This window comes from Salvelinus alpinus, chromosome 33, assembly GCF_045679555.1.
Source record: "Salvelinus alpinus chromosome 33, SLU_Salpinus.1, whole genome shotgun sequence".
In the NCBI taxonomy this organism is placed as follows: Eukaryota; Metazoa; Chordata; class Actinopteri; order Salmoniformes; family Salmonidae; genus Salvelinus; species Salvelinus alpinus.
Genome location: NC_092118.1, coordinates 28,936,037 through 28,946,601, shown reverse-complemented (window position 1 = coordinate 28,946,601; position 10,565 = coordinate 28,936,037). Strand labels below are relative to the sequence as shown.

At 38.0% G+C, this 10,565-nt stretch overlaps 1 protein-coding gene across 5 annotated transcripts; it reads right to left on the bottom strand.

Annotated features, from left to right (window-relative positions):
- Nucleotides 1-639: 639 nt before the first annotated feature.
- LOC139563071 (insulin gene enhancer protein ISL-3-like) lies at nucleotides 640-9,684 on the bottom strand. 5 transcript variants are annotated; one of them, XM_071381344.1, is made up of 6 exons: nucleotides 9,501-9,684; nucleotides 8,877-9,066; nucleotides 8,120-8,382; nucleotides 6,679-6,959; nucleotides 5,847-6,014; nucleotides 640-5,532 (listed from the first exon to the last, which is right to left on the bottom strand). In XM_071381344.1, the coding sequence occupies exons 1-6, from the start codon at nucleotides 9,556-9,558 to the stop codon at nucleotides 5,416-5,418; spliced, it is 1,077 nt and encodes a 358-aa protein (XP_071237445.1). In that variant the 5' UTR covers nucleotides 9,559-9,684; the 3' UTR covers nucleotides 640-5,415. The 5 variants fall into 5 exon arrangements, with proteins under 5 accessions (XP_071237445.1, XP_071237442.1, XP_071237444.1 ...); XM_071381341.1 differs by having other exon boundaries at nucleotides 6,667-6,962; nucleotides 9,501-9,683; XM_071381343.1 differs by having other exon boundaries at nucleotides 6,679-6,962; nucleotides 9,501-9,683.
- Between the last annotated feature and the right edge of the window lie 881 nt (nucleotides 9,685-10,565).

Sequence of the window (10,565 nt, the reverse complement as noted above, 5' to 3'; positions counted from 1 at the left end):
TCTGACCATTCCTGGAGCTATACATACTGTCAATTGAATATAGAGTTCAGAATATATAAATATTTATAATGATATAGCCTATATAACTGCTGGGTGAGAAGAGAATGTGTTGGCTAGTGTGTTTTTATGTTTTTCTCATACCACACCAACTAAATATTAAAACAAGAGCTACGGAATACTTACTGTGTTATTATGCCATTGACAATTATCCCCGTATGGCCCAGGCCTTCTCTTCCTTCTTCTCCTCCTTCTTCTTCTCCTCCTTCTCCTCCTCCTTCTCCTTCTCCTCCTTCTTCGCTTCCTCCTCCTCCTCCTCCTCGTCCTCCTCCTCCTCCTCCTCCTTCTTCTCCATGCTTATAAGGTTGACAATATCTGAATATTTACTTCATGGTGTCACTTTCCCATAAAAGCAGCATCCATTCCGCCAGATCGATAGAACACAAGTACCCAGTATTACATTGGGATGTTGACACACACACACAGTGCTCTTTCATTATCTGTGTAACCTAAGATGATTAAATTCTTGTCACTAGAAGTTAAATTGGCCATTACCCATCTAAGATGAATTGGTCCTTAAATGTCCTATTTAAGAGACCTGACAGGAAGTGCATGGGGGGAGGAAAAAGTGCAAATACTCAGTGCTGTTCATAATTTATTTGTTGACAGATGGAGTCAAAATAACATTTAGCTGTGGACATGTGTATTGGAAAATACCGAAAGACAAAAAGGAGGATCCTTCAAAAAATACGTACAGTATTTTGACAAACCCATTGTAAGCAGGAACAATAATATTATCTACTGTATGTGATGTAGCTAGTGATAGTGAAAATTCCTTTGTAAAGGGGACACATTATTTGCGTTAACTCCTCCCAGCCTTTTCATAGTCGATTAAGGGTCAATAAGCCGTTCTCATTTCTCTGCATGGATCACATCAGTGGTAACTGCCATTGCTCATCATTTAACCTGACTTTAACCCTTAGTTTTCATTGTTATTCCTCAGTATACAATGTTGCATGCTACTCTCTCCTCCCAGCCCCCTTATTTGTCTCTTTAAAAAAAAACATAGTCTCTATATTAAATCAAGCTGTCAGAGTGATTCCCTTGAGATGTTGGACTTGCAGCTTTTCCTTCCAGGTCAGTATGGCGGCCTCTCTTCCACACTCATGCCTTGGCATTCATCTTTTAACTGCAAATGTGTATAGGCTACTATTCAATTAAACCTTAAACCTTAAATGTATCTGTCATTCTTTTTTATACAACAGTTATTATGGTTTTATGACAGCCCAAAATATGCATTATTAGTTTGTATTTGGCTCTTTTATTATGATAAGCTAAACCAATATAATTATATTTGGAGCTAATTTGGTATTACACTAATTAGCGGAATAATGATGCCAACCACACACCCCTTCTCTGTGTGGAACATTGGTGAGTCAGGTCTGGGCCACTGTAACCGGCCGTGCTATACAGTACTGCTCCATTCACTACGCACGGTCACGGATGGGACTGGGACAACACGCTGGAATCTATCCAAACAGGACCTGCTATTCGATTTCACAAGTCCAACCAATTAGAGTGTTGCATCACACCTTGACTTATGTAAATTGTTTGGTGTATTCAATCATTCATGATGTGGTACAATGCCCTTCAGAAGAGTCCAGTTGCACTGAGTGACCAGGTAGCAACTAAATGCCCTCTGTTATTTTTAGAACGAGACAGTTGGCAGGCAAGCAGTCCTTATTTTCTCAAACACATTAATGTGAGGAATCAATAAAATGTTAATTATATATATTATGCAAGTGTCCGCTGAACTAAAGACGCAATCACAGATGCAAATGCAAAGGTAGGCTATATGACTGAATAAATGGATTGAAATCATTCAAGTAATTCTTTACTCTTCTAAAACATAACTATTCATTTTTCAGAATGGGATCAATTCATTGGTTGACAGGACTAGCTCAGAAAACGGGTTGTCATTCGGTTAGACTATATATTATTGTAATAATGAAATTCTGGAGTGTCTCTCTAGTTAGCATTAATACATGTCATTTATTTCCTGCGCTATCTCAGTGTGTGTGTGTGTGTGTGTGTGCGTGTGTGTGTGTGTGTGTGTGTGTGTGTGTGTGTGTGTGTGTGTGTGTGTGTGTGTGTGTGTGTGTGTGTGTGTGTGTGTGTGTGTGTGTGTGTGTGTGTGTGTGTGTGTGTGTGTGTGTGTCAGAACCCTCCCGCGAGCGGGTGTTAATAGTGTTTGTTGTGGTTCTGGTTTAACGCAATGGATAGACACGCCCATTAAAAAGCTGATAAAAGATCAACAACAGATACTACATAGATGTTGCACTATCTTAAGTTTTTCGAACGTTCCAAACTTTTGGCATGAACTTTGCGTGCATGACTTTTCTTGAATGTTCTGTTTACACTGGCCAGTCGTTTTCATGGAATTTCGTAAGTCATGATTTTATATTTTCTCTTGAAATTAGTGTTGCCAACAGTGATTAAATCATACAGGCCTTAACTGGCGCGGTTATCAGCAAGCTCAACTGGAAACGTAATAAAATAAATGTAAATATGCAGTTGTCTTCTCCAGGCTGCCCTGTGCAAAGCATCAATTAAAGCGAATTCAGGTTGATGTTGTAGGATTATGTGATGGCTGTCGTGTGGTATTTTATTAAACGTCTAATAAAAAATGATTTCATATTATTAAGTATTTTTATATTTTTATGTTGTAAGATATCAATAGATATGAGAAGTATAGGTTAAAATCCATCTAAAATTCAACCAATTTGACAGGATATCATGCACTATTTTGCCTACTCTTAATTCACACTCGAAATTAAATATTCCAGGCATTTTGAGGGTATAGGGTTGAAATGTGTTTTACTTTAAAGTGAAGAATACAACTTTGTAAATGTTATGAATCTACAGTATAATAAATGTGTATCTAGGACATTTGTCTCTTGAAACGTTCCTCTCCAGGCTAGTTGCACCAATATTGTTATTCCTCTGTCAGTAACTTCTGGTTATCTCCGGTTATCTCTAACAGGCAGCATTGTTTCCTGCAACGTCTCTAAAACAGCTCAATTACACATCTATTATCTACCCATTGTCATCCAACTTCCGATTTAGATATAGGTTTTTGTTTTGTGTTTTGTGTTGTTTTGATTTCATTAGGAATGCAAATGTTTATGTATGTATGTAGGTATGTATGTATGTGTGTATGTAGGTATGTATGTATGCACGTAGTAACTTCTGTATGTAACTTCTGTATGTATGTATGTAGGTATGTAGGTATGTAGGTAGGTAGGTAGGTAGGTAGGTAAGTAAGTGTGTCCATATATAAGTATGATAATTTTATTACAGTGTATAAGCCCATGTGGGCTGGGAATCATGAAGATGCATGACACTATAATGAAATCAATCAATCAATACATCGTAGGCCTAGCCAATAGTTGAGTTGAATTAGGATAATGATGTTTAATACAAATTAAATTAAATCTACAAGATATAGAGTTTCATTCCTGAGTCTATTTTGATCCTGTGAAATTATGGTCAGACATTAAAATAATAAGTTAGACCCACTTTTAAACGGAATTTATAGCCAACTACAAATGGGATAATTAATAATAGGCTATATATTTCGTCTTAGTCTACTGTATTTTTTGTTTGTTAATTGTTCCTATTATCTCAAATTATTTGATGAGTGCTAACTAATTGTGTCCAGGTAGCCTAGTCTTTACGTAGCCCGGTTAAAAACACACAAAGGTACTTGGTCTGAGATGTCATTACTGAGACGTCTGACCCGTGCGTAATAACGCAATTGACTGAGTGGAATGAAAATAAACTGCGGCCAGATTAGGGTGGGTTTACGAGCTGGTCTCTCCCCTAAACTAGCTCTTTCCAAAGAGAGAAGTGGGTTTGTTGTGGCTTCATTCAATGTATCGTTTGCAGGTGATGCCAGGCGCAGATAAGAAGCCGCCGATCCTTGTTGGCTGTCTAGACTTGTGACTTAACCAGTGAAACTGGATTGATCAGAACAAAAATTCGCCCCTAGAAAGTAAATGACCAGAAGCCAATCCACCTTAATTCCAATCTCCCAGCCTCAGAAAAACTGTTATGTTAAGCATTATGTAGCCTGCGCTAACCCTCAAATTGAGGGTGTCTTATTTACTTAAAAAAATATATTATTGTTCATTCCACATGCAAGTTTTAAGCTCCAATGTTTTTTAAAGTTAAAATGATTAAATAGCCTGCGTAATAAAACCAACATAATAACATGATAATAAGGATTTCCCCCAAATCAATAGGCCTATCAGATTAGCCTGATAATAGTCATAACATTCAACATTTATATGTAAATGCTTTCATCAATGAAAAGTATTCGATCATTGACGTGTTAATCCATCATTTTGTATCGCAATTAAATAGGCCTACTTTTCGCAGTGGTTTAAAACCTAATGCAGAGATAAATAGGGAACTAAAACTTATTCACCTTGTTAGCACAATTATTATTTTGATAAATTCAGAAATATATTGGTGTTTGATTTGTTGTATATAGGCCTACACCTCTGTGGTTTAGAAACTCGGGGAACTGGGGGCCTATAAGGTTCGCGTGAAGCATACTCGTTTTGGGAATACCTTTGGTTGAAGGTTTTGAGCTCAAATAACCACTGGTCAACTTGATTAACTGCATGTCACAGGCTGAGTGAGGGAACGGGGGTGTAAGCCTATCTTGGGAAATTCTACAAGAGTTTATGCAAAGACTGTGTACCTTAGACATTATAAAGATTTAACAGTTTTATTTTTGATCAGTTATTACTTCCTTTATGAATCGTTGTTCTGACAATAAATAACAATAACTTACTTTTGTTCGAGAGGCTCAAACAACCTTCCCTCTTCCTTTTAAGATCAAATATTTAACAACAATAATCTGTTTTATATAATCTTCGGGAAATCATGCTCCTTTTTAAGACAAACACACGAGTCTATGGACTTGATAACGAAATAAATGTATCAAAAATCACATAAAGAAACCAAGACACGATATGTTCACAATGAATTGCAGAATGTCCATCTGGTTCGACATCAAATGGCTCCAATGTAATATGGAGGGAGGCTGTTTTGTAAATCCATCACGAGAATCTTCTATCTTCTTTCGGTTCATGCAACGAAGTTCGGTTTTTGTTTTGTCACTGATATCCTCGAAAATGCTGAACTGAGTCTTAAGAAGAAGGGCTTTCGTACGCCTTGCTTTATAGTGCCGTTAGGTAATTGTTCAACATTTAGAATATGTCACTTTCTCCTCCATGTCCGAAACGACTCCTCTGTCTTTAGGATGCTGTGATGAGCTGGTCACATGCAGGGGACCGGGGACCGGGGCGGGAACATGCTAGGCCTGGGACCGAGGCTGGTGGCCCGGTCTCACGTCTCCACGGGACTGGGTACCATGCTGTTCGGGGTGTCGGGTAAGTGCGATGACAGAGAAGTCACGTCGCTGCCGGAGGAGTTTCCCAATGAACCCGATTCCGAGAAAGACACCTGTAATGTGCAAAGACAGTGATGTCAAAATAAATCTGTTCTGGCTTTGTTTAGGCTACAAATGTTGCCACTTCTGACGTTGAAAATTGCCATTTAACGTTATTACTTATACAATTTAAATTGATGACATTAAAGTGATGAAAAAAACTCAGAAAGTGTCGTCATCTAAATTAATGAGTGTGTGTGTGTGTATGTTTGCGCGCGTGCGTGCGTTCGTGTGTGAGAGAGTTTGAATGTGTATTCGTGCGTAAATACGCGTACCCACATGTGCACCCACATTAGCATGCAAGTATAGAATGTCTCCTCTATCTTACCAGTTGTTGAAAGGCCGGCTGGTCCAGATCACTCTGCAGGGCGAACTCGCTGAGGGCCTTCCAGGGCGGCTGGTAGGTCTGCACCTCCACCGAGTTACCCTGCCCCGTGTTGTCGTGCCTCATAGGGCTTCTGGCAACCAGAGGCGTACCTGTGAGCCCCTGTAGACTCTAATACGAGATTAGATAGGAAATCCAAATTAAATCTACACTTTGGTAGAGGAAGAAAATAATCAAATTCCCAGATAAGAATGTCAGGATTTTGTTCTGTAGTCTTTGCTTTCCAATACAGGTCATGCACAATTGAATTCTTGATTAATTATTTATTGGCAGGTTGAATACAGAAAAACAATAATGAAAGAACAGCTAGTGGAAATGACCGGCCTCGGACCAAGGGTTATTCAAGTGTGGCACTGGTCAAATCATTCCGGAAAAACGAAATCTTTGCCTTTAAGAGGTAACCATTTGGCCACAAGTACTTCTTTGCTGACCAACCTGGACTCAATGGTAGACGTAACATAGTAAACGAAAATCTTGGAGAGTTATATTAGTATGATATGTACGTTTGGTATGGTATTAATTTGTGGATGTCTATCATCCATTTCGTATGAAATGTTACGAATTACAATTCGTATGATATGTTACTAATTGCAATTCTTATATCCCGGATTCTCGTTTACTATGTTATGTCTAATCTATGAGACCAGCCTGTGCTGACATACCTCAACTATCGCAAAAATGTAAGGATTCAACGATGAACCAAACATAAAGAAAAAGTAGTAGGCTAGTAGAAGTATAAAAAATGTTTCCGAGATTAACTTACGAAGATGCTTACAGTCTTATCACTGTGTTGCTGCTGCTGAAGTTGCTTCATGAGAATAGATCTCTTTTTGTCTTTGCATCTTTTATTCTGGAACCAAACTCGAATAACCCTTGGGCTGAGGCCGGTCATTTCCACCAGTTGTTCCTTCATTAGCGCATCTGGCCGCGGATTGGCGTTGTAGCAGGTCCGTAACGTGTGGAGCTGTTTCTCGTTCAAAACGGTTCGCACTCGTGTTGTCTTCTCTGACTGCTTGTGGACGTGGTTTCGGTGTGGTGCCCGTACTGTCACCGGCTCTGCTGAAGAGAGGCGGAATTATATTTAATAAAAAAGGAAATTAACTAAAGTTTGACTTATATTGTTATTAGTGTTATTGTTATTATTGTTATTATTCATTATTATTCTAGGCTATGCAAATGTTTTTTTTCCTGGAGCATGTTCCTTGCCATAGGTTATATAGACCATTAGTTACTCTTATTCATTTAAAATATAACTTATTCAACTCTTGCCATGCGTTATAATATATGGAGTACGTGTGGATGGAGAGACTTTTATCGTATATATATAAACGATAACAGTCTCTCCATCCACACGTACTCCATTTGATCTTGGTATTCCCCCCTAAAAATACATCGCCCATATTGAGCAACAATTATGTCTAGGCCCCAATGACAATGTAATTCTAAAAGCATGTAAGCTTTATTGCATTATAGTTCAATAGGCTACAGATTCCCATCCACGCACTATGACGCACTCCTTGTTTATGTCATGCGTTAAGTTTTTGTTAAATTAAAAAGGAATAGTCAATTAGTCAACAGCAACTGTGTGTAGGCCTACTCGTTAACATTTCTATCTACTACAATTCTTTAATTTGCACATTAAGAGATGATCTGTAAAATCGTATTTATTGTTATCCAGATGATCCTGATAGGCCTAACGTCAAGGAGTAGTGATTAGCCTAATCTTTGAAGTTATTATAGCCTACTGTATTTGTATTATTTGGTCAACACTATTAAATAGTCATGTAAATGAAGCTATCAAATCCTTAAAAACTCCAACGTCACTTATGTTCAAAATCTATCAATTTTAAAAGCTTGGTTTAAAATTAAATCATATTTCAGTGATTTTCCATGGAAAAGTTTAAAGGTCAGTCTGATATTGGTCGCCAATTGCCTAATATAGCCTAGTTATTGACATCTTAATGACTCAAAGCTTGCATCAGATTTTTTTTCTGGAGTCTACCGATCGTTATGATCATAAAATTAGGCTTATCGATAATTCTAGGTAATATATTTAGGGACTATTATTATCAGGCTATTATTATGATCATTAATATAACAATGAATATCATCATTCTGATTAAGATGATTGCCTCCATATTATTATTATTGTTGTTGTTCTTCTTCTTCTTCTTATTATTACAGAAGTCAGTGGTTGTTTTGTATGTGCAACTGACCTGCTAAGTGTAGTGATCTGTTGGAGTGGATATGTCCGGGGCTGATTGGGCTTCCGGCGGAGCTCCGCTCCATTAGTAAACTGTGGTCCGCCCGACACAGCAGCTCCTCGTCCCGGAGAGAGAACTCATCCCCCGGTAAGAGCTGCCTGCTACACACGGAACATCTGAAACACTCGATGTGGTACACGTTGTCCCGGGCTCGCATCACCAAATCACTGCTGCTGAATCCCAGGTTACATTTTGCACATTTTATTCCAAATAACCTGCAAGGAATAAATGAAAGAAAAAAAATGTAATTGAATTAAACAACAACTTCTAACAGCCATTTGATTTGTTGTTACTGCAGTTTTTGTTCCAAGTTTTACATTACTAGGTCTACGTCGAACGTCAGAAACAAGGCTAAGATAAATATTACTGTGCATTGTTTAGCCAGGATCAAAGTATAAAAGTTAATTTGAACGAACTTTTCTAATTGTAGAAAAGCTGCTTAATTGTAGGTCAAATGGCCTTTTATGCGTTGAACTACAGATACATTTTGCATGGAATTACGCAGATTGAGCACACTTTTTTTTTATAAACCTTTCAAAACAAGGATATTTGTATTTTTAGGCCTAATACGCCTCTGTGATTTAGGTACAAGTCTTGCATGTATATGGGATATACTATATATTAGTTTGTAGGCTACCTCCTCATTCACACCAACGTTAAAATACGTTCAATCACTAACAAAATATCTCCAAAGAATTTCAGTCCCTACCTTACATAATCTCTTTTGCAATAGGTTTTTCCGTCCCGTACGAAGCAAGTGCATGTCTCATCCAGGTACTGGCTGCACTCTGCACACTTCAGGCAGGCTGCATGCCACTCCAGGTCCGGGGAAACTCTCAGTATGTACTGGTCATGTATCTGACTTCCACAGCCTACACACATCGCGAATCGGGACTTCTCTGCAGAGAGCACAGACATTGTAACCATTCTTTCTCATGTACACAGTTCTTGACACCTTAAATCACACTTTTTGAGAGCCACTGGCCTACATGTCACTTCTTCGTCTTAAATTGTCTTATACAGGGCGAAATACTCCCAGTTTCTCACTGTATTACATTCCAATGACTAAGACCTGTTCTGAAATTATGCACAATCGTTTTGAAAGAAATCTAAGATAAAATTAACTATAAACAAGAAAAAGTCCGCATTGTGGATAACAAAACAATACCAATACGAATATATTATATTTCCTTTATGCAAATAAATATATGAAATACGATGGCATTTGAATGCGATAACAGAATATGTTTTAATTTCAGAGGCTACGATTTGTAGGGTAATCTACAACACTGTGAAAGGCGGATAAACATACTTGCAAAAAAATGCCACTTACTTTTGGAATGATCCCCCATATCACCCAAGAAAGAAGAGTTAAAAATAATATCCACCATACAGGAATGATGACGGGATTGCGATAAGATGCAGAAAATAAGTAAGAAGGAGAAGAAGAGGAGAAAGGAGGGAGGTGAGTGGCCTGTGCCTGGCTGTCTGATAACTTAAATTCGGACTGTGGGACGGCCCCGAGAAGAGGCGCTGCAGTGTCCCACACGCTCTCTGACGTCACGCGTAAAACTGGACATCCATTCGTCCCACATAACATATTCCCACTGTCATATCAAGTCTCGCTAGAGATTTTAAAGAATTAAGTAGTTCAAAATGTTTATTTATTTTGAAAGAGTTGGTTATTTGTTAGAATGCAATAGGTCTTGAGGCTTGGATATTTGCCTACGTTTATGGTTAGCTTTTTCGGTTGATCCATTATTTCCTGACAATTACTGCTAATAATTTTAAATCTATACACTTTTATTAGGCCTACATTGGAATTGGAATTAGCAGGAGTAAGCATTAAATTGCATGTTTTTCCTGAGACAAGGAGAATGCACACAGAAAACCCGTCATGACACCTGACACCATGTGAATCAGTCCATCCATCTACTCGAGAACAACAAGGACACCTACTGGAGGAACAGTAGAAGTACAATTTTACTGCTTCATGCCAGGACAGGAGAGCAGCGCAGTGAGCCACTCTAGACTGGTACCTGCTTTTTAGTTATAAATAAAATAAAATGTATCCACAAAGTTTCTGTATTGAATTTGTTCTATTTCATATATCAAATTAATAAAATGTAGGTAGGTTATTTTCATTGTCTCGCAATTTTGGAGTATAGGGCTCTCATTATTTAATTTGACATCAGCTTGTATTTTTCCAATTAAATATAAATGTTTATGTCATGGAATAAATATATGTCTATGGATGGAATGGAATGCTTACACCGTGTATTTTATAGCCTACAGTACATGCATTCTCAAATCCCTGGTCTTTTGCACTTTTAAAGGGCCTTTGAATTCATAATGAAATTATTAGATAGGGCTATTCTCTGAGTTCACTGTTTAAAGT

Excerpts from the sequence above, each read along its gene's own strand:
- LOC139563071 (XM_071381341.1), bottom strand. The coding sequence starts at position 9,558 with ATGGTGGATATTATTTTTAACTCTTCTTTCTTGGGTGATATGGGGGAT. Across the intron at positions 8,383-8,876 it reads TGCAAAAGAGATTATGTAAG|GTTATTTGGAATAAAATGTG; the intron begins GTAGGGACTGAA and ends TATTCCTTGCAG. Across the intron at positions 5,533-5,846 it reads AGCCGGCCTTTCAACAACTG|GTGTCTTTCTCGGAATCGGG; the intron begins GTAAGATAGAGG and ends TGCACATTACAG.